Source organism: Neopelma chrysocephalum, unplaced genomic scaffold (genome assembly GCF_003984885.1).
Source record: "Neopelma chrysocephalum unplaced genomic scaffold, ASM398488v2 Primary Assembly neopelma1_76, whole genome shotgun sequence".
Lineage (NCBI taxonomy): Eukaryota > Metazoa > Chordata > Aves > Passeriformes > Pipridae > Neopelma > Neopelma chrysocephalum.
Genome location: NW_020897737.1, coordinates 13,067,516 through 13,090,327, shown reverse-complemented (window position 1 = coordinate 13,090,327; position 22,812 = coordinate 13,067,516). Strand labels below are relative to the sequence as shown.

At 39.3% G+C, this 22,812-nt stretch overlaps 2 protein-coding genes across 2 annotated transcripts in view; both read left to right on the top strand.

Moving 5' to 3' along the window:
* TRAPPC10 (trafficking protein particle complex 10) overlaps positions 1-4,018 on the top strand; it is a 42,110-nt gene extending 38,092 nt beyond the window's left edge. The window contains exons 21-23 of the mRNA XM_027688936.1: positions 350-527; positions 904-1,098; positions 1,939-4,018. Coding sequence (XP_027544737.1) covers positions 350-527; positions 904-1,098; positions 1,939-2,177 — 612 coding nt within the window. The 3' untranslated portion in view covers positions 2,178-4,018. The remainder of the gene's footprint in view (positions 1-349; positions 528-903; positions 1,099-1,938) is intronic.
* A 2,212-nt stretch (positions 4,019-6,230) lies between these two features.
* On the top strand, positions 6,231-22,465 carry PWP2 (PWP2, small subunit processome component). The gene is made up of 21 exons (XM_027688956.1): positions 6,231-6,319; positions 6,430-6,542; positions 7,281-7,375; positions 7,747-7,846; positions 8,844-8,987; positions 9,409-9,544; positions 10,052-10,272; positions 11,150-11,293; positions 12,048-12,118; positions 12,839-12,975; positions 14,109-14,257; positions 14,875-15,022; positions 16,059-16,209; positions 16,560-16,740; positions 17,638-17,785; positions 18,717-18,825; positions 19,270-19,335; positions 19,685-19,903; positions 20,113-20,263; positions 21,379-21,453; positions 21,621-22,465. Exons 1-21 carry the CDS (start codon positions 6,302-6,304, stop codon positions 21,778-21,780), a joined length of 2,736 nt encoding a protein of 911 aa, XP_027544757.1. The 5' UTR covers positions 6,231-6,301; the 3' UTR covers positions 21,781-22,465.
* The last annotated feature ends 347 nt before the right edge of the window (positions 22,466-22,812 follow it).

The following is a 22,812-nucleotide window of genomic DNA, read 5'->3' as shown; positions in this document are numbered from 1 at the left end:
AATGGTATGCTCAACTGCTGGTTTCAAAAACAGATTGAATCAAATTTGGTTTGATTACCTAATCTAGTGGAAGGTGTCCCTGCCCGTGGCAGGAGGTTGGAACTACATGGTCTTAAAGGCCCCTTCCAACCCAAACTGTTCCATGATTTTATGTTCTACGATTTTTGTAAACTGAGCAAGACAATAAAGTGAACATTACTTGTAACTGATTCTTGCATTAAAAAGATCTAACAGGATAGGGCTGTTAAATGTAAAGTTAAGTTTGTACTGTATCAGTTGTCCAGTTCAATTTAAACACAAGTAAAACACCCCTTTTTTCTTGACAACAGCACTGTTTTCTTCCTGACAGACATTGTATCATGTGAAAAGTGAGATTTTCCCACCACTGGGGGCAGAGTACTGTAAAACAGGCTCCCTCTGCTCTTTAGAGGTGTCAATCACCCGACTTGTTGACCTCTCAGAGGTTGACAGAGATGAAGCATTAACAGAATCAGATGGATATTGCACAACAAAACTTATGTACGAAGGTAAGACTATTTTTCTTGGAAATTCCCCAGTACTCTTTTCTTGATAATGGCATCTGCCAGACTTTATATGGCACATGTTCTTGTATTGTGGGTACGGCTCTCAGTAAAGCAGTTTGCATTTTGCTAGGCTGAGAATATTTTATTTTTTTTCTTTAATCTGTCCTCTAGTGGAATATAAATGCTCTTCAGAATGGAGTCTTGCTTGGGGCCCAACTATAGTCCCTTTTGTGTAGAGCTGTTTTCTTACCTTGCACAGCTCTTCACGCATAAAAGCTGGTGGGCTTTTAGATGTTGCTAAAATGCTGAAATAAATTATTGTAAGGGCTCTCCGTTTTTCACAGAAGATCTTTATAGTGTTTGCTCTTAATTCTTGCAGTTGTTGACAACAGTAGTAACTGGGCAGTCTGTGGAAAAAGTTCTGGAGTGATATCTATGCCTGTAGCACCTCGAGCAACTCACAAAGTCCACATGGAAGTGATGCCGCTGTTTGCTGGAAATCTGCCTTTCCCTGATGTCAGATTGTTTAAATACCTCCCTCACCATTCTGCTCACTCCATGCAACTTGATGCTGGTAAGGCTCTCTTGACTATGTGGCTACTTACAGAAATTACTCTGCTTCTGCTGTGTTGTTGTGTAAAGAGAAAAGCAAAGCAAGAAATATATTGGCCAGATACTCATAGGTATCTGTGTTACTGACCCTCACTAACAGTTCTCATTTGAAAAAACTTATAAAATGTTGCTCTAACGGAACTTTGAATTTGGGTTGCCACCTCAGTCTGTGAGGAGGAATAATAAATGCATTGTTTGCTTACATTTCCTTTAAAATTAGTTTGAAAAGTAGTTGTCACTGTCATGGAAGTTGTCTCTTCCTTGATTTATAATCAAGTGAAAACTATTTGATAACCCTCTAATCCTGCAGTTTCATTTCCTGTAAATTGGACACCTAGTGTGTCTTCATTAGCTTTGAAATTTTTTCCCAGTTTTTTAAGGAATTAAGTACGAAACAAAAGAACTGCTGAAAATTTGTGGCTTGTAGACCAGATGAGATGAAGAGTTTAAATTGCCACAGCCATTCAGAGTATTTATCTGTACTGTGAAGTAGTCCCAGAGCTTAGTGAGAATTCACTTGTGCAAGCAACATGTGTCAGCTGAGCTCCAGGAACTGCCAGTGTGCACCCTTCTGGCCTGTGACAAATGTGAAGTAATGCTACTGAAATTTTCCTTATAAACCGGTAAAATTCATTGTTACATCTGTTGCTGGCCTAAAAGTGTGCACAGACTGTTACCTCAGCAGAGATGCTCAATAACTGAAGAGGTGATAAACTGACTGTGTGTCTGAGCTCTGAAATTATCCTTTAAATTGTTTAATCTGTCCGTAGAATAAAACTGTGGGTTTTTTTGTTTTAAACAGATAGCTGGATTGAAAATGATAACCTGTCTGTGGACAAGAACGTGGATGACCAGGCTGACAGCAGCAGCATCAGAAGCAGAGGCAGCCTGCATTCCACAGCCAGCGGGGAGCACAAGGGTTTGCCGATGCCCCGGCTCCAAGCCTTCTCTCCGGGTCAGGTCTTCAACAGCAGCACGGGAATGCAAATCCTTGTCATTCCCAGCAAGGACGACCACGTTCTGGAAGTCAATGTCACGTGACAACTCGGTATGGAAAACAAGGAACACAAAAAAACCCATTAGAAACTGGATATGAAAGCACTTTAAAGGATAATGACCTGATTTAGTCTTCGTTGTAACATTAACTCTAAGGAGACCTATGGCACTCGACGTGTACTGGCCATGGAAGCACCAGACAATTGTATCAATTTAAATGTACAGTGAAGCTTGTGTCAGCTAGTTTATATTGCCACTTTAGTATGTTTTGTGTAAGCTACTGGGTTTTCTCCCTTCAGTCACATCCTGCATCAAAACACAGGGCAACAAAAGCAAAAAATCCAAGTATTTGGACCACTTCTTTATTTTTTTTTGTCAGGCAGCTGAGAGATCTGTTTCATGCTTCCTACATATTTTAGAATGTAGAGTTGGATGATATAATTATCCAAATCTTGAATTTTTATGTAATAATTTACAGGCTTTTCCACACTTGTGCCAGAAACATAACAGAGCATCCAACAGCACATTCACTGGTGTGACAGTTGCTTTACTGGTTTGATTTTAGTTTGTTTGTTTGTTTTATCATTGTTAATTCCTGCCATTGCAATTTTATATTAAACTTCCATCATTTCCATACTTAGATGCATGGAAGAGCTACTGCTATAAACAATCTTAACTGAACAAAATTCCTTAATTTTCTGAGGCTTTCTCCTTCACAGAGTAGACACTGTGATGTCACATATTATATGATTTTTTTGGGGGGTGGGGGCTGGGTCATCCTCTTGCATATTTCTTACCAAAGAAAGATATTGATAGAATTTAATAATAAATTATTTGGCTTATTGAGTTCCCAGATTAATTTCTTTTATTACCATTTCCAAGTGGCTTCGTTTGCTGCCCCAATTTTTAAATTGGGGCAAAAATTTCAGTATGATGTGATACTTGAACAGTCAACCTTTCGTCATAAAGGCTTAGTGTAATTATTACTGATTAGAGGCCAGACTTCTGCATTCATGATGAAAGAAAGAGGTTGGTTTGATATAGGAAAGCTTGCAGATGTAGAATAATCGTGAAGCAAAGTTAAAACATGTAACTTAAAGAATTTCATTATTTATATCTGAAATGTAAATACAAAAAATGTAAAAAAAAAAAGTGTAATTTTTGTGAATGTTGCAAATCCACCTGTGACTGGAAAAATTACAACTTCTGATGTCCTGCTTCTGATACTGAAACTTGTGCATTTAATGTGAGAATGACCTTTTCTACTTGCAGATCTATAATGGTGCGTTGTCAACAGACTCCACAGAGGAAACTGTCCCATGTCAAATACTTGTCAGTAAAACTAAAGTGAGGAGCTGTTTGTTAGACAAATTCATTGTTATTATTTTTTTCTAAACTCAGCTTCTGCTAAATTATAAAGGGGAAATAAAAAACAAACCCTCTTTCCAAAAAGAACAGCAATTAAGTTGAAAAAATGAATAGGCACCCTGCACTGGTCTAAACATTTTTTTTAATGATTATTTTTATTTAAAAAGAAAGAAGTCTAAATAGATGTATAAAGTAGACCTGCTAGCTGAAAATGTTCTTATTATGCATCTTCTTTCTGTGAAGGAATGCCCTTTCTCTGTGGAAATCATACCATTTTATTCTGGATAAAACCCAAAGCATCATTTAGTGCGAATGACTGCTGGGATTCCTTGACTGGAAAAGGTAACAAGTTAGTGACTTTGACACTGCAGGTATTATTAATTCCATTTTCATGGTTTGCTATTAAATCATTTTTCACATTGTTCTGTAATATACTGTTAGATTAAACACATTGTACTAAGATTGTTTAATGAAATTGTAAGCGTTACAGTTCTAAATATACATGTTTTAAAAAGAAATCAACTTCTCTGCTGCTCTGACTTCTATTTTGTTGGAAGGAGTGATTGTTTCACCAATTTTAGCCAAAGCTACTGTTGTCTGCAAAAATCAGATTCATGACCCTGTGTACAACAAGCCAATAATTACACCCTGGAGAGAGACATTGATTATTTATTTATTTCAGAGGTTGCACAAGCCTGGGTGCTCTGTGGTATTCCACAAATCAAGCACATCCCTCTGGACTTTCTGCACCATTATTTATAAACAGAAGTTCAGTGTCAGTAACCCTGTACTACAAATGGTTAGTAATTTCCATACAGGTTATGTACTCTCAGCTAATTTCTGTACATGCTCAGGGAAAGGGTCTTCACCTGGGCAGGGTTTTGTTACCCTGTAGGTGTGATTTTTAGTATTATAATGAAGATAGTTCAGCTACAGGATATATGACCCTTGAGTCCTTTGCCACGTTGGCAACGTATACATAAACATACAACAGCATTTTGATTTACTACATCCTTAAAACTTGTTAACTCCAGTCTGTCTATGTGTCTGCCCTGCTGCCCCAGCAAAACACACAGACAGGCACATCCCACTGGAAGTGATTATCCTGCTCCTGCTTCACTCCCTGGATCCTGTCCCATCTGGGAGCCACGGGCCCGGCTGTAGAAGTATGGAGTTAATGGATTGTTATGCCTCAAACACAGATGACCATTCAAGCAGGCAAGTTAGAACAGGATGTGGGGCTGTATGAAGGTTAAGCAGCACCTTTCCGGTGCCATTTTCCTGTTCACATCCTTGGTGACCACACAACATCCAGTGCAGGTGCAGAACTGGGGTCAAGGAGTGGGCAAAACCAAGAGAAGGGGATCGAGACCACCAAGGACCCCAAAGCACCTCCTGACACTTTTCAGGAGCTCTCCATAAGAAGAAGGTGCATGCAATGCTGGTTGCATCAGACATGAAGAATTTCCTCCCTGGGGAGAGATCTAGGTGTTCGCTCACTTGAATGCATATAACCCAAGGAACCCAAAGGATCAAGACTGTGACCACGGGATGTTGAAATTACAACAATCAAGTCTCATCACTGGATCCATGGGTGGTAATCTTTTCACTATCTACTTTTAACCTTTCCATCTCTTTCTTTCCCTCGTATATTTTCTTTGTGGTATTTTTATACTTTTACAGAAAATAACCAAACCGTACGCACATCTCCTCTCTGCTGCAATTAATTTGCTTTAAAATAAACCTCCCTCATCTATGCACCAGTCATTCAGTGTTGTTTCACACTAGTTAGAGAATCACAGAATTGTTAGGGTTGGAAGGGTTCTGTGGACATCATTCAATCCAACTCCCCTGCCAAGGCAAGGTCACCTGGAGCAGGTGACACAGGAACTCTTCCACGTGGGTTTGGAATGTCTCCAGAGAGGGAGAACCCACCCCCACCCTGGGCAGCCTGTTCTGGTGCTCTTCACCCTAAATGGGAAAATGTTCTTCCTCGTGTTGAGGTGGAACTTCTTGCGTTTTAGTTAATGGTCGATGCTCCTCATGCTGTCCCTGGGCACCACTGAAAAGAGTCTGGCACCATCCTCTGGCATCCACCTTGGCGATATTTGTATGCGTTGATGAGATCCCCTCTCAGTCTTCTCTCCTCTAGGCTGAACAGGCCCAGCTCCTGCAGTGACCCCGAGGGATTTATTAACAAGAAACAGAGTTATCCTGCTGGGTCGTAACACCGGCAACACCGTCCTGGGGAGGGACGGGAGCGGCTGTCGGGGGGGAGGCGGGTCTGTGGATGGAGAAGGGGAGGCCGAGGGGACCTCATTAACGTGCACAAATAACTACAGGGACGGTGTCAGAGGATGGATCTTCTCAGGCATGCCAACATAGAGAAGAACAGGCAGCATCTCAGGGACGCCAACAAGAGGCAATGGGCAGAAACTAATGCACAGGAATTTCCACCTAAACGTGAGGAAAAACTCCTTTTCCGTGCAGCGACCGAGCACTGGAACAGGTTGCCCAGGGAGGGTGTGGAGTCTCCCTCACGGGAGATACTCCAGAGCCGTCTGGAAACAACCCTGTGCCGAGCTGGCCCGTGAGCACGGAGGTGGGACCAGACGACCCCCTGTGGTCCCTTCCAGCGCTACCGACCGGCTTTAACCCTGACCCGCAGGGCGGGACCACCCTCAGCAGCCTCTCCCACTTCCCCTTCCCCGGGCGCATGTGCGGGATCCCCAATCCCTCCTCCCGCCCCTTCCCGGCCGCAGTTCCGCGGCCCCGGCGCTGCCTCTACACGTGTGTCCGCCATGCGCTTCGCCTACCGGGTGAGTGCGGCCGCGGTTCGGCATCCCCGGCTCCCCTTCCCCCCGGCTCCCCTTCCCCCCGGCTCCCTTCTCCCCCGCCCCGCTCACCCTTCCCCTTCCTCCCCGCGCAGTTCTCCGGCCTGCTGGGCACCGTGTACCGCCGCGGGAACCTCAGCTTCACCCGCGATGGAAACTCCCTCCTCAGCCCCGTCGGCAACAGGGTCTCCCTCTTCGACCTCAAGAAGTGAGTGAGCCCCCAGAGCCCACCGCCTCCCTCCCCCTCGGCCCCCTCCGACAGGGCTGGGAGGGACGGGGAAGGGCCAGCACCGGGATTTCGGGGGGAATAAAGCTCTGAGGAGGTTGTGGAGCCCCACCCGAGGCCGCCTTGTCCGTGGTGCTCCCGCACCGCCGGCTCCCGCATCCTTCTGGCATCCTCTCCGGGATGCTCGGCCTTCCAGAATATCCCGGCTTGGCGTTAAAAAGTTATCTGCCTAGTGGAATACCTGTCGGGGTGTTGCGTGGGGAGAATAGCGTAAGAAGTATGTAAAGGTGCGTTTTAGAAACAAAGAAGGGAAAAACAGTTTGCGTTGGATTTAGTGGTGTGGTTTCCTTATGTGCTTCTGTTTGTGCTCTCTCTCTTGTACACGGCAAAGCTTAGACCGTCATCGGCCTTTCCTGTGTGCCAGGGTTGTGATTGATTCTCCTTATGCCGATATTCCAGTCAGCAGCCTGTCTTACACAGAATCGTAGAATATCCCGAGTTGGAAGGGAACCCTGAAGATCACTGAGTCCAACTCCTGGTCCTCCACAGAACAACCACATAGTCGGTGTTCATGGAATTTTGACAGCTAATGAAAGTTTTATGTCTGAGTCGATTCTGTAGCTTTATCATAGGTATCAGACCATATTTCACTGATACTGAAGATGACTGTTCTTTCTACATCCTTGTCGCAAATTTACTGGTTTGTCTTTTTTTTTGTAGTAACAAGTGTGAGACGTTTCCTTTGGCTACACGGCTTAATATTGTGTGCGTGGGGCTCTCTCCAGATGGAACTCTTGCCATTCTAATTGATGAAGGTACTTTCACAAAGAAGACATTTGTTTTATAAGAGAATGAAGTGAAAATTCAGCATTGAGAGGGGAAAATCTCTGTTGCTAGGTATTGAACCTTAGCACAGGTTAGAAGTGCTCTGCTTTAAAAGTTATGCTGGAACTTTTGGGGAAGAGTTCTTTATTTAATGAACTTAAAAAGAACTTTTTACAGAATTTAGGTACTGTATGATAGTTTTGTATTTTTCTTCTTAATAATACTAAGTGTACTGTCTTGAAAAATTTCTGAGGAGGTACTTTACACCCTCCCCTTTAAGGAAAGAAATTAAGCTTGCTAGGAGTATGTTTTCTTTGGGAACTTGATTATTTTCATGACCCTTCTTTTTCTGCCCTTACAGAGGGAGCTGCCTTGCTTGTCAGTTTGATTGGTAAATGTGTGATACATCAGTTTTATTTTCATAAGCCAGTTCACAGTGTTAAGTTCTCCCCTGATGGCAAGTAAGTAAAGAGTGCATGCTTTAGAACAAAACAGCAGAAATTACCCCATAAACTAGTTGAGATTATGAAGACATTCTGGGGGTGATACTTATTAATAAGTGTAAGGTAGTTTTATCTGTAAAGTTGAGAGGGGAAGAAAAGAGGAAAAACAAAGCCCTGGAAACAGATACCGGAGGAGTGTTGCCTGTCACAAATGTTGTTTGTGTTGGGACTTTTAGAAACACAGATTTGCTGTGAGTCTTGACTGCATTTTGTATTGTAGGTGAGGTGAAAGAGCCCACAGTGGGGACAATCAGCTGGCAGTTGTGGGGTTGCATTTTCAGTGCTGACTTGGGTTGGTCTAAGACAACTGCACTACTGGAAGAGGCAGTTCTCTGAATTTGGTGTTTCTTTTCACACCCTTTATCTTTTAATTGCGTGGTCATGGGTCCAAATTTTGGTGACATCAATGTTAGAAGCATCAGAAGAGTGAGAGGAAAAAGTGTCAAGCTCCCCTTTCAGCAGCATTCCTCACTGGGATTGACTTAGAGGGATCTTAAATGAGGTTTTGCTTGAAAGTTGGAATCACAGGTCCACCTTAGGAAATTATGCTGGCAAGAGGACCATATCAAAGGATCTATGTAACAGGTGTGGGTGCACGTTTTGTGTTTCTGGAAGTGGCCAATGTATGGAGGTGGAAGAGAGGTTGAAATAGAATATCCTGGTTTGAGTGTTTGAATTTTTCCTTCTTTTATGAGAATTGGAGAATAAATATTTGACTATTCACCTTAAGTGATTTTTACTGAAGGTTTTCTCTTTTATAGTGCATAAGTTGGGGGATAGTATCAATCTGCAAATATTTTTTTTGTTTATTTTTCATGCAGAAGCAATCCCTTTTTATGGTAGTGCAGGAGCCTTTTTAAGATTTTGTTTCATTGTGTTGCAGTCTGTACTGAACAGTTGTTTGATTTAACAGCTTTGTGTGTAATTATGCTTCCCCCTAACCCCCATATGACAGGAAATTTGTGATTACAAAAGACAACCTTGCTTACCTGTACCATGCTCCTGGGAAGAAACGAGAATTCAATGCATTTGTTCTGGACAAAACCTACTATGGTCCATATGATGAAACAACTTGTATTGACTGGACTGATGATTCCAAGTGAGTTGTTAAACTAAAGCATTGTCTTCCTACACAGGTTGTTAATATTTGTATGCATGTTACAATCCATTTTCTTTCCTATTAAGTATTGTACTGGCTTTAAAAATTCTGTCTTGAATTAAAAAATATAATTAGGCAGACTAGAAAGTATAAAATATGCATGTATTGGGGATCAACAAGGGATTCTTGCCTAGTAATCCATAAAAGGAACATATCTTAGGAATGTGAGCATGGTTGACATTTTGAATGTATTTAAACCCCTTCTACTTTTGCTGCAGTCACCAACCTCAGTTTACAACTCTTGTGTGTAAAATTACTTTTGAAGTGGTGACTGGTGTCTTTGTGCTCAGAACATTCACCACCCAGTGAAAAGTTTTTCAAACCAGTGTTCTAATTCAAACTGTCTTTTTTTTTTTTTCAGATGTTTTGCAGTAGGAAGCAAGGACATGTCTACGTGGGTGTTTGGAGCAGAACGATGGGCAAACTTGATCTACTACTCACTTGGAGGGCATAAGGATGTAATTGTAGCCTGCTTTTTTGAAGAGAACAGTCTAGATGTATGTATAATCACACAACATTCTTAAATTTTAATATTTAAATACTTGAAGCACAGTCTTACCTGTAGATGACTATTTTGACAATATCTCAGAATTTAGAAAGTGCATAAGCAATATGTCTCTTGACTCCTCTGCTGTGATTGGGAGTTTACAGTTCCATGGATATTTAAAAAAATAAACTTTAGAATATGAGTAAGCTATTGAAAATTGCTCCCCTAAAATATTATAGTTTTAAACATGAAAAAATTATTTAGCTGTAATGTTACCCGGTAATCAAATTACCTTTGGTCCTTGCAAAACATTTTTGAGAAGACGTAAAGTAAATCACTGGTTCTCAGGAGAAGTGAAATTTCCAGATCAAAACACCTCAGATTCTAAGAGGGCTAAGTAATGTGTTATCCTAGCAACAGAGTGCACACTTGCTAACCCTTGTGCAAGTCTATATTAACAGTAGAGCACAAAGCTGAGGTGTTGGACAATAATCACGTGTTTGTGTTTGTATTCCAGCTGTACACAATCAGCCAGGATGCAGCTCTCTGTGTGTGGCAGTGTGACACAGAGCTTGATGGCTTGAAGCCCATGCCCCCAAAAGATGCAGCTAAGGAAGAGAATGCAGGAGAAAATGATGAAGAGTTGCTTGAAGAGCCAAAGGGTGAAGAAATCCACGGAAAAGCCAATCCAAGTGAACAGGAGACTAGAAATAAGGTTAAATATTCACGTGTCGCAAAGTAAGTGGTTTTCAGTTTTCCACAGTCAGATTTGTCATGGGGATTTACTATATAGGGCTTTTTTTCAGCTGTTATCACTCATTCAAAGCAGAATAAAACTGCCCAGGATTTAAAAATTTACTGAAGGTCCCATTCTAAATAGTTCTGGTAGAACACCTGTTTGTCTTATCTTGATTATATGAAGGGCAATAACTTCCACCTTCAGAACAACAAGTTCTGTAATTTTAATAATATGAGAAATACTGACATGTAGTGTACTGTTATTGTTTGAAACTCAAGAAGTGTAATGAGATCTTTATTACAGTACCCTCCAAGTCTAGAGGCTTTGATTTCTTGCAAGAAGGGATTGCTGGGCTTCAGGGTGTGACAGCAACATTTGATAACCTTTAGTGTTCTCAGTCTCCCTGACTGTGAAGGAGGTATAAAGGAAGTATCCTACCCCAACCCAGGTTTGAATTAGCCTTAGTGAACTTCCAAACTGAAGGAATTTGAAGTATACTACGTAAGAGGACTCACATACAGAAGGATGACCAGTGGATTCATGGCAGCCATCTATATGGGCATTAGGTGATCAAAAGGACAGTTCCTTTAGTGTTAATTTTTAGTCCCCTCTATTGCACATGATGAGGTGTCACTTCTGATTATCAGATTGCTGTATCAGCTGTGAACATTGAGAAAAGAAGAGAATTAGCTTTCACTAGCTTTGTAAAGTACATATTTTTAAAGTATATTTTATAAAGTACATATATTTAGCAATTTCTGGAACTCCTGCTTTTCAGCTTTATTATAGGAGACCTTGATCAAAATATTTGGCAGCTCTAACAGCATAATTTTCTTTTACATTCACCTTGCTTTTTTCTTATTTCTTTGATGTCAGATATTTTTTCAATAAAGAGGGAGATTTTAATAACCTGACATCTGCAGCCTATCACAAGAAAACACACCTTTTAGTCACTGGTTTTGCCTCTGGAATCTTTCACCTCCACGAGCTTCCAGATTTCAATTTGATCCACTCCTTGAGGTGAGGTATGGGGTTGTTGCTGTTTCTAGTTTGGTTTGGGGGGGGAGTGTATGGTTTTTGGAGGAGTTTCTTGTTTGTTTGACTGAGGACACACCATGTTTAGTCGTGAAGGATGAATAAACACCGCACAAAAATCTTAAAACATGAGCATCTATTTAGTACTGTTATATCTGGAAAAGCAGAATTGTAAATTTATGTAATAAATACCATATAACTCCATTCCATAGGTCATTATGGAAAAGAAAGGTCTGAATAAGAAAAATACTCCGAAGTTCCTAGTTACTGGCTGTAGATTTCTTCAGCCATGTGGACTTCCATGTTTTCAGTTTCTCTGTAGAAAACAGTAGCTGAAAAAAAAGTTCTGCATGTGTAAAATTTTCTGTAAATTGTCCTTCAATAAATAAAATCATAATTCTTTTCCATAGCTGTAGGATGTCAGCTAAAGAATTTCCATGTCCAAAAAACGTTTTTTTTCCTTATATATGGAGAGTTGTGCTCTGTGCTGGCAAGTACATCTTTGGGATGCAGATACTCTGTCTTCATTCCAAATAAGGCAGTAATGTCTGTTTGGTGGTTTTGAGTATAACAAAAAAAAAAGAATTTGTAGGAGGCTTTTGATGTTACAGTGGTACAGAAGTTCAGTAAAGCGATCAAACAACTTGCTTGAAGAGAGATAATAAACATTAGACTTGAAGTTTTATTGCACAAGGTGTGAAAACACAAGTTTGTTTACTGGGTATTTCTTGTACTTCAGTATTTCAGACCAAAGGATAGCTTCTATTTCCATCAACTGCACTGGGGACTGGATTGCCTTTGGCTGTTCAGGTTTGTCAAATTTTTTGGGGTCTCTGTTCATGGAAAAATGAGGAATATGGTGGGTGTGCAAGCCCAAATTCCTCTTACTCATCTTGACTCCAAATGTTAAAGTTTTGTTAATAATTTATGTTCTCATATCTAGATAGAGTAAAACAAGTATCCCTAATCAATCTCTCCTCACAGAACTCTTGTGATTCAGGAAAATATTTTGTTGACGAAGGAAAAAATACATGTTTCATATATGAAAACCCTAGCAGAGTTAGGGTAAAGCCCTAACTATCCCTTCTAGTTTATAATACGCTTTCATTCTGGGCCATTCTATTTTCCTTTGCCACTTGCTGCACATCCCATGTCACAAACCTGCCTGGATGTTCCAACGTTCCCACCCAGTCCATAATGATTTGCATGGAAACCAAGACCATACCCTTTTATGCAGCCCTGCTTTTCTTTCCAGCTCATTTATCATCTGGTTGATAGCATTGCTGCTGTAGTATTGAGAACATTAATCCAAGTAACAGCTCCTGGGTGTTGAGGAAAGTTGCCTTGAAGTTATAATAGAGAAAGGGCTTTTATTAGGATTGAAAAATGCAGAGTGCAACCTGTCTGCATCAATCTTTTGGGTTTTTTTTTTTTACATTGCTTGCAATTGTGTGTTTTGTGACTTGTATTTGCAGGGTCATTGTATTCCTAATTCTGGACAATCCTTCAATCCTTCTGCTGTTCTTACAGGTCTGGGTCAGCTCCTGGTGTGGGAATGGCAAAGTGAATCCTATGTGCTGAAGCAGCAGGGACATTTCAACAGCATGGTTTCCTTGGCATATTCTCCAGATGGACAGTACATAGTAACTGGAGGGGAGGATGGGAAAGTAAGTGGGGAAGTATTACTGGAATATGAACTGAGGTGGTAATAACATAGTAAGCAGCTTGACTTTCCTTTTTGTGTCAAAAGCTCTATTACTGTAATTGATACATACTTTTCTTAATATAATGATTTTCCATCATCACTTCTTAAGTGTTGTTGTTTTTCTCTCTAGAGCATGTATATTTTGATTTATTATTACTAGTGTCAGCAAACTGTATCATTTATGCTTTTTTAGCAGATGGTTTTTTTAATTATACAGATCCACTCACCATAAACACTAAAATGTGTAACTCATCAAACGTTGATTCATGTGTGCTCACGGTGGTTCCATGATACTTTGGGTTGAATGAACTTCAGTCACCCCAATTCATGCCCTCTTAATTGTTTGTGATATGAAATTAATTTCAGATTATTTAAGTGCAACTTTTTAAAAATGCACCGTTCCAGCACCTTGTTGTTAAAAAAAAAATTACTTTCTCATAGATGACTTGAAGTGAAATCATATGCTTTGAGTACTGGTACTTTTTTATTTTTTTAAAGATATTTTGTAGAGCAATCCCACAGTGTCTTGGCACTTCAATGGAACAACAATAGCAGCTGATTTCCAGTCAATACTTTTTGAGCGTCAGAAAAAGATCTGCCACTTCATGGGTTCTGCCATTTGGGTTCAAAACTGGCCAAACCCCAGAAGTCTCAACCTGCAGAAGGCTAAATACATAATGTTTTTGTTCAGGGAAAAAGCCCTACTGAAATATCATCTCAGTTGTAACTTCTGTGATGGCTTCACAGTTGGTTTTGAATTTGACAGTTGTCTTATCCATGGCAGTACAAAGCTTGGAAGCTCAGGATGCTTACCAAGTGTTACAGCTCTCCTTGAAAACTAACTTTGTTTCAGTTCTTTTTTGTCTATCTCCTCTTAGATTTTCATGTAGTAAATATGTCTTTAGCAGTTTAAAGTTAAGCTGTGGCCTGTTTACTTCACTTCCACAAAATTCCTTACTGATAATATCGAAAGTTTTTTATGCTACTGCAGAATTCTAGAACTAGTTTTTCTTTGCTCTTCTGCTGCCTTACCCTGATTGTCTCTCTGAACTGCTGATGGAGATTCTAAGAAGTCTTTTCTTGTCTCTCTTGCAGGTGAAAGTGTGGAACACTTCAAGCAGCTTTTGTTTTGTCACGTTTACAGAACACACCAGTGGTGTAACTGCTGTAACTTTTACTTCCACTGGTTATGTCGTTTTGAGTGCTTCCCTTGATGGAACAGTGCGTGCCTTTGATCTGCACAGGTAACTCTTCATAAAAGCTTTTGTGTCTCATTTAGTCTTCAGCTTTCACCTCCCCCCCGAAATGCAGCAAACTGCTAATTGCTTGTTTGATGTGAGTACTGCCTTGTTGAGTTTTGGTTCAGCCTTTGATTTAAATTTAGATGGTAATTAGGAATCCTGTCACTCCATACGGTTTCTGTAAAGAAAATTCTGGAACAACTTTTCTCAGGGAAGCTAGAAATCCAAGTAGGATCACTGTCTGGCTCTACTCAAACAGGGAGAAGGCACTTAACTAACTGAACACCTGCCATAGTTGAGCTGTTATAATACAACTGTGCACAGAGCTGGATGTGTAAGCAAGCCCATATTTTCTCAAAAATAGACATACACTGTTTAATAGAAGAGAGCTCTTCTGTTTGATTATTTTTGACTCGTATTTCTGCAGAGTTTTTAATACTTCTTTGAATCTTGGAATCGTGCTGAAGCATCACATCTAATTTTATACACAGAATATTTTTTATGTAGATAACTTGAAAGACTTTACAAATAAAATTAAATCCTACTTTAAATAAGTTTGTAAAACATACCTTTAGATCTACCTAAAGTGTTCTCATGATTTATTTTCACACCTACAACAGGTACCGCAATTTCCGCACCTTCACGTCTCCACGACCGAGTCAGTTCTCTTGTTTGGCTGTGGACTCCAGTGGGGAGATTGTGTCAGCTGGTTCCCAGGATTCCTTTGAAATATTCATCTGGTCAATGCAGAGTGGGAGGCTGCTGGATGTAAGGACCTGCAATGTTGGAGGGCTTGAATTTAACACAGTATCAATTTGGGATTAATCAGAGGGTTTCAATACAACATGAAGTGGTTTTGTTACATTCAAAGACTGGAGCTGCACTATGTTTCTCTCAGCATGTTTTTTTAATTTATTGCATGGAGACTGCCTTGAATTTGCATGTGAAATAGTTTTTAGAATTTTTGAGTAATGAGCTCTTTCTAGCTGGTAAGGTAACACCAGTATTGCTGGGCTAAAAAGTGGGCGTAAGAATCTTTCCCTCCGGTAGTTGTTCAGAGATGTTCTTTTCTACATGTTTTCTGCAGATAATGGAGAAATTGTAGGTGCTGTATTAAGACCAATACAGATTTCATGGAGGGTTTTGCTGGAGCAGAGCAGGGGTGCTATTTTTTTTTTTTTTTTAGAAAGTTTTTATTGTTTCAGTTCTTAAGCATTATTGTACATCTTGTACGAGTAGAAGAGCTCAGCAGTTCATGTATTTAATTTGGCACAGCCATTGCATACAGATCACTACAACAACTCAGTATATACTTGACTGGATCTCCAGAGTTTGAGGTTCAGTTTCTTTCCTTGATTTCTTTTGAGAGGAGTAGGAGCTCCATGACATAAAAATCTGTGTTACTCTTACTCATAGTTTTTATTAGTGTTTTTTCTGAAGTGTTTCAACTGCAGGGGATACGAATTCTCAGAGCAATGACTTGCTTTTTCACAGTTGTTCTGATTGTTCTGATAAGAGGGGTTGAAATAGCACACTGCCTTCCTAAGTCTTGGTCTCTAAAGAGGCTACTTGTGCATAGGAGTAGTTGTAGATATCTATATAGTGGAAATACAGTGTCTGTATTGTGAAAATAAAAAGTTTAGAATCACTGGTGTGTATCATACCACATGTCCAAAAGTGATCTCAAGCATGTGTTGGCAAGTTAGGTGTGGTTTAATGGCTATAATAGAGTTTACTGAATGCAGACTACATGAATTTCAGTTTCTTTCACCTAATTCCATGTTGCCTTTTATTCTCTTACTAGGTCTTAGCAGGCCATGAGGGGCCCATCAGCAGTTTGTCCTTTAACCCAATGAAGTGTCTTCTAGCCAGTGCCTCTTGGGATAAAACAGTCAAGTTATGGGATATGTTAGACAGCTGGAGAACTAAGGAGACACTAATAATGAACTCAGATGGTAATCTTTATTTCATTTTGCATCTTATATCAAATATAAAAATGTTATCTAAAATATTCCAGTAATGAACAACAGAACATGTCAAATACAGACAGACTCATTCTTGGTTATAGAAACCAAAAGTTGAGATACCTCACTATAGTACTTGGTTAACAGTGCAATAAATATTTTAATACTAGCTCTAGCTTTATAATTAACTAAACATTTGTATGTTCAGTGAAAAAAGTAAAGTCATACTTGCTATTCTTAAGCTTTTTCTGATAGTTGAAGTAAGATCCTAGAAAAATTTAGGGTATTTTCTTAGAAAAATATCTGACTGCATTTTTAACTGTTGATTAAATTCTTCGCAGTTCTCGTCGTTGCTTTCCGTCCTGATGGCAAGGAGCTCGCAGTTGCTGCTTTGAACGGACAGATAACGTTTTGGGATCATGAAAATGCAGTGCAGACTGGCTCAATTGAGGGAAGGCACGACCTTCAGATGGGGAGGAAAGAGCTTGATAAAATAACTGCCAAACAGGCAGCCAAGGGCAAGTATGTACACGGGGTTGCAGTGAAAAGAGGGTGCCACACTGGGTTGCTTTTGAATTGTTTCTTTCCGTTTGTTTTCTACATGAAGATTTCAGAGTGTATCTGCTTTTCAGATATTTTGATTCTGATGTTGGATTTTAAAACACTGCCTGACTTGACGTCTGGATGACTCCTTTTTGTCTTTTGCTGTGTTCATCCACAGCATCATTTTGAGCATGTGTATTTTTTTTTATCAGTTGAATTCCCAGCAAAATATCAAACTTCTCATGACAAGTTGTTCATTTGCTATGTGATAGGTTTTTAAGTGAATACCTTGTTGCAGAAGTAGCAGTATGTAACTATTTTAAAAAATGTTAATACAGTGTGGGGTTTATACATGTTGCTGTGCATGTGAAGTGATGTTTAAAGGCAAGTTGAATTCATGTGCTGTCAAAAAGAATAATGTAAAAGTCATGTTTCATTCTGCTCTTTTTTCTTTGTTTTTTTCCATGTTGTTCCCACTCAAAATTAAAAAAAGAAACAATGACTTTGTGAAAAGAAAAAAAAGTATTTTTTTTGGTGATGAGCTCTCAACCTTTTCTTTAAATCATGTCATAACACTGGTTTTTCTTTAGCTCCTCTGACCATCCTTAGTGTTGTGTAAGGTCTAGTTGAGAGCTCATTCACTGAGCTGGGACCCAGAATCAGTAGAATGAAAGTACTTAAAAAGCTGAAGTTCTAAATTGTTTGTGATTCATAGGACTTGTTTTTGCTAAATTATTTGGTTTGTTAAGTGCATATTGTATCAGTGAAGATCTCCACTTTTTTCATGGAATGGTTATTTTCTGTCTTCACACTGTATCATGTCTTTTAGCGCAGATGTGATAGTGAATTTAACTACTTTCTCTTTTTCTTTACCAGGTCTTTTACTACTCTGTGTTACTCAGCAGATGGCCAGTCAATTCTGGCAGGTGGATTGTCAAAGTTTGTCTGTATATATAATGTCAAGGAACAGATTCTTATGAAAAAGTTTGAAATCTCATGCAACCATTCTTTAGATGCAATGGAGGTATGTGACCACAGGAGTCTTTTTTTTCTTTTCATTCCTCCACCCCCACAAGACTTTGGTTTTGGTATAACATCTCATTAAGTGTTATTCATGAGTGTTTTGTTAAGCATGGGTTCATTTGCTTGGTTGTGTGGAGGAGAGGGGTAAGGAAATATTTTTCAGAAAACAGAATTAATTCCTGACAGTCAGCTAGCTACAGTTTTGCCAAACTGTAGTGTGTTTGTATTGAATGAGCAGAACTCTCAAACATACTAACTTAGTTGGCACTAAACTTAAAACTGTAGTGAAAATTTAAATTCTCAACATTTTGTACTAAACTAACTCCCTGGATGTCAGTTGTTTGTGTTAGCAAAGAAATGAAGGATTTTATTGTGGAGGCAGAACGATGTCACTGACCTTTATAAACTCTGTTTCTGAATATTGCCAAATGCAAAATTAAATTCCTTCAAAAGTAAAGTAAGTGATGAAATTCATCAAAAGGAAAATAATTCCAGTAAACCTTTTCAACATCCCCTTACCTGGAAGAGTGATGGTTGTTCCAGGGACTGTGATTCCAAGTATTCTTGTTAGACCACAGCGCTTTGCGAAGCAGACTTTGGTTCTCTGCTGCCCTCAGTTGTGCTGTCGCAGCTCAGCACGTGGCTTAAAAGGATATCAGCTGAAAAAGAACCTTGGAAGGGATGGATGTTTTAAAAATGGGGGGCAGAGAGGTCCCTAAAATCTCATTTGCACAGCTGAGTGGCCACACAGCCCTTCCATTAGCACAGTGCAGTTATGGAGCCTGAAGGGCAGAAGGAGCAGGGCTGCAGCTGAGGAAACAAACAGTGCATCTCTGGAGTAGAACAACATTGTGTGAAACCACACTCTAAACTGCATTGAACTGTTTGAGAAGAGATTCAGTGCTTTGAATGGAAACTATGTGTTTTTCTAGGAATACTTAGATCGGAGAAAAATGACTGAATTTGGCAGCTTGGCTCTGATTGATGAAGGGGGTGGAGGTGACGAGGGTGTTGCAATTCCCCTTCCTGGAGTAAAGAGAGGTATGGCTTGGGCTTTGCTCTCTTGTTGCTAGTTTTATGTGGACCAAAACCTTTGACATGGATAGGAAGGGTTTGATTTGTGGAGCTCAGTGTTAACATTAGAATTACCTGGGTGTTCTCTAGACACAAGGATCTGTCACACAAGTGTTCAGCTGATATAGGGGTGGATCCTTTTGCATAGTAGAAGCAACAGGAAACAGGAGATGCAGGATCTCCTGGATAAGGAACCCAGCAGTCCTGATTTAATTTTCAAAGAGCAAAATTCAGTCCCACCACTTGAGCTGTAGGATGATCTCTCAGACGTGGACTGTGCCTTATCCAGTCTTTAACTGCCAGTTTTTGCCCTGTTCTGCATTATTTAAAGGTAATATCGTAGTTAGAGTTGATAACTAGACTGTGAACTTCTGGTGAACATAATAAATCACTTCTAAACTTCTCTTTTAGGTGACATGAGTTACCGACACTTTAAACCTGAAATAAGAGTGACTTGTGTGCGATTCTCTCCTACAGGTGAGTGTCGACATTTAATTTAGGATTTTTGCATTCCTTATAAAACAAAAGAACAGAGCCTTGGAGGAGTAATGATAAAGTGCAAATGCCTTGGAGATCTTTGCAGATGTAACGTAGTGCTGCCAGGTTCATAGCCTGGTTTTCTGTGCAGTGAGTAATTAGGAAAGATAAGTGTATGTCACTTTGAGCTGATGTTTTTTACAAGCATTGTCATTGCTGACAGGTCCATCAAAGATGCATCTTTTAATCTTACCCCTTCCTTGCAAACAAATGAGTCACCTGTTCATCATTACTCTTCTGTTTTCATTCTAGAAAACTCAGCTTTGTTGTTAAATATTGTTACTTCTAGGACGAAGCTGGGCAGCCACCACCACAGAAGGTCTTCTGATCTATTCACTGGACTCTGGACTGATTTTTGATCCTTTTGACCTGGATATTGATGTCACACCCAGCAACATACACAAAACACTGCGCCAGAAGGAGTACACTATGGCCATCATCATGGCCTTCAAGCTGAATGAAAAGAAATTAATTCAGGAGGTCATAGAGGCTGTTCCTAGCAGTGAAGGTGAGTGGATCTTCCATGGAATTTGGCTGAGCTAGCTGTAAGCACAGATGTGTAAGCCAAAATGAGTTGAGGTGTAAAGGACTCTTGGACAGGGAAGTGTAATGTTCATACCTAAGGACTTCTTGCTGTAGCTGGAGACTAAAAGGGATGATCCAAATAGTAATTCAACTCTGTTGAAGTCTATGGGCTTTTTTTCTGTTTTTACACAGTTGATGTTATCTGCTCATCACTCCCAGACCTGTATGTGGAGAAATTATTGGAGTTCCTGGCCTCTGCATTTGAGACCTCGTGTCACTTAGAGTTCTATCTTATTTGGGCTCATAAGTTGCTCATGCTGCATGGACAGAAACTGAAAACAAGGTGAGATCTTGTAAAAAAGTCTAAATGCTCACAAGCATATTAAAATTAAAACCCGTCAGTTTTTACCCAACATCTACTGATGTTCTAGATAATACATATACAATAATTAGAATTATTTAATTTTTACAACTTCTTTACTAATGGTAAAAGTGATGATTTGAACTCAATCCTAAAGATCCTTTCCAACCTAAATGATTCTGTGATTCTAACAAGTGTGTATGGTAGAATTGGAATAAATTATTGGATTTGTGAAGAGATAATTACAAAAACATTTTCAAATCTGATAGATAAGACTTCGCATAGCTTCCTTAGCCTATAAATGCATAAAGATTTCAAGATGATAGTAGGTTTGACAATTGAGTTTTTTAAACAGTGATGCATCTTAAATGTCACTGAAAGGTAATTTGCAGGTACTGACTGTATTTATACATGTATATAAGCTTGTGATTATAACATGAACTCTTAGCTGTTAGTACTCACCTTTTCCTGTATAGTTCTCTACCACTACTTGGGCCTGGGCTGTGAATTATATTTAGCCCACCTATAGTATAGAATTTGTAGGCATTTAGGAAAAAAATAAGGCAAATTTATGAATTTAAAACAGGCTAAGTGAGAGATAATATGAGAAGGAGTCCTGCAGGTTAAACACCAGTGCATTGTGTAACTCTTTCCTTGCTTCAACATTGGTATTAATGTTTTAGTTACTGGAATGACTGGAAGAAAGTTTCTCCTTTTGTTGCTGTTCAAGTAGAAGAGGATGATTTAAAACAAACTCTTCCTTGTACAGAAAGTATTGTAGTACTGGGAAGGAACTCTCGTTTCTACCAGCAAGCAGAATTAGTTCTTCAAGCCACAGTTTGACATTAGAAAAAGATATTTCTGACATTACTTGTATCGAGTATTACTTGTATTATTACATTATATTACTAGTGTTGAGTACTCTGACCTTATTGAGGGAAGAGTCAAAAGGGTAGAGCTTTTATTTATTTAGTATATCTTTAAAAGTTTGCTTTGAAAAGTTAACATGTATGCTTGTTAAAATCTTGAGACTGTAGAAAGGATTTCTATATGTAAAAATGAATTGCACTGCAAATGGTGTGTTTTCTTCATTCCAGGTCAGTGAAGCTGCTCCCTATGATTCAGTTCCTCCAGAAAAGCATCCAGCGTCATTTCGAAGATGTTTCAAAACTGTACGTGTTGTTACATTTAAACTTTTAAATCAAAAACTTGGAGTAATTTGGGGGATGGTAGCATGTTATTAGAACCAGAGAATTAGAGGCAGTCTTCTTCTAGAGGTGGTTTTTTTTTGGAGGAGAATGCAATCTTGTTTCTGACATGTTCCTGTTTATTTTTACAGCTGTGAATGGAACATCTACAACATCAAATACGCGCTGGCCATTTCACAACAGCGGGGCATGAAACGTCAGGCTGAAGAAACATCAGTAGATGAAGAAGAGTTGGATTCTGACAGTGATTATCTTATGCAAGAGGTTCATAAAGACAAATTGAGTTCCTAGTTACTCTGCATGAGAGGGAGAAAACCTCAAGGCAGTATTTTATGCAGTGGTATTCACTGAGAAGGAGTGGCCCTCATAGTGGCATCAATTAGCTCTTCCCAACAATGTGGATGGAGTTACATGTGAGTTAGGGGGGGAAATGTAGGATAGGCAAAGTGCCATCCGTGGCATAAATCATGTACCCCTTGGCTGTGAATTCGGCAGCATTGATTTCTTGTTGATTTCTTTTTTTTTTAATAATTTCTGATTTCAAGCAAGGAAAAAAAAGTGTTCTTAGTGAAGTTAAGAGTATGGCTGGAAGAAGTTTATTAAAAATGCTTTGTACATTAAGTATTGTGAGTTTTGTAATGCAGTCTTGTCATACATTGGACTATTTTTTTTTTATCCTTTATAAAAAGCAGTCTTGGAGGTCTATCTGTTGCTCTCAAGTTGTTTTAAATGTTGTTTTACTTGGCTTTAATATTTACATATTTCTGGAACAGTTTTCTTAGTTCTCTAACTTCCAAACCTGATGAAGGTTCAGTAATGAGGATAAATGTTACATCCATAGCAATGACTATGAGAGAATATTTACCGTGATGTACAAATCTTGTAGAGGTTTAATTACGAACCTTGAGATACTGTACTAAAAATTTGTTTGGACATTGCCAACTCAATAATGTAATTTAAATTTTAAGAGAATGTGTTACAAATGTGGTTTGTTTGGTTTTTTTTCAAATGAGAACTTTTTCTTGTCCTGTTGGGTTTTTTTTATGTTGTTTATTAGCACATTAAAATCTGGAATTTTGATTTCCTTGGTTTTTTTGTGACTTGGTGGGAGAATTGCCTAATAACAACAGTGAGATCCTGAATAACAAAGAACTGTATCTGTGCTTGTAATACTTTCAACTCACGTGTTGAAATGACTTCGTTAATTAAGTGACTGCAAGTATTAACAATGATCCGAAATTGCTTTTTTTCCCTGCCAGCATATTCTGTTCTCTTGGATTTATTTTCTGGTCACTTCCCACTTCTGGAGTAGAGGAGAGGTAA

Coding starts and splice junctions, on each gene's coding strand:
- PWP2 (XM_027688956.1), top strand. Junction 11,294..12,047: donor AATTTGATCCACTCCTTGAG/GTGAGGTATGGG, acceptor CTTGTACTTCAG/TATTTCAGACCAAAGGATAG. Junction 19,904..20,112: donor GGCTGTTCCTAGCAGTGAAG/GTGAGTGGATCT, acceptor GTTTTTACACAG/TTGATGTTATCTGCTCATCA.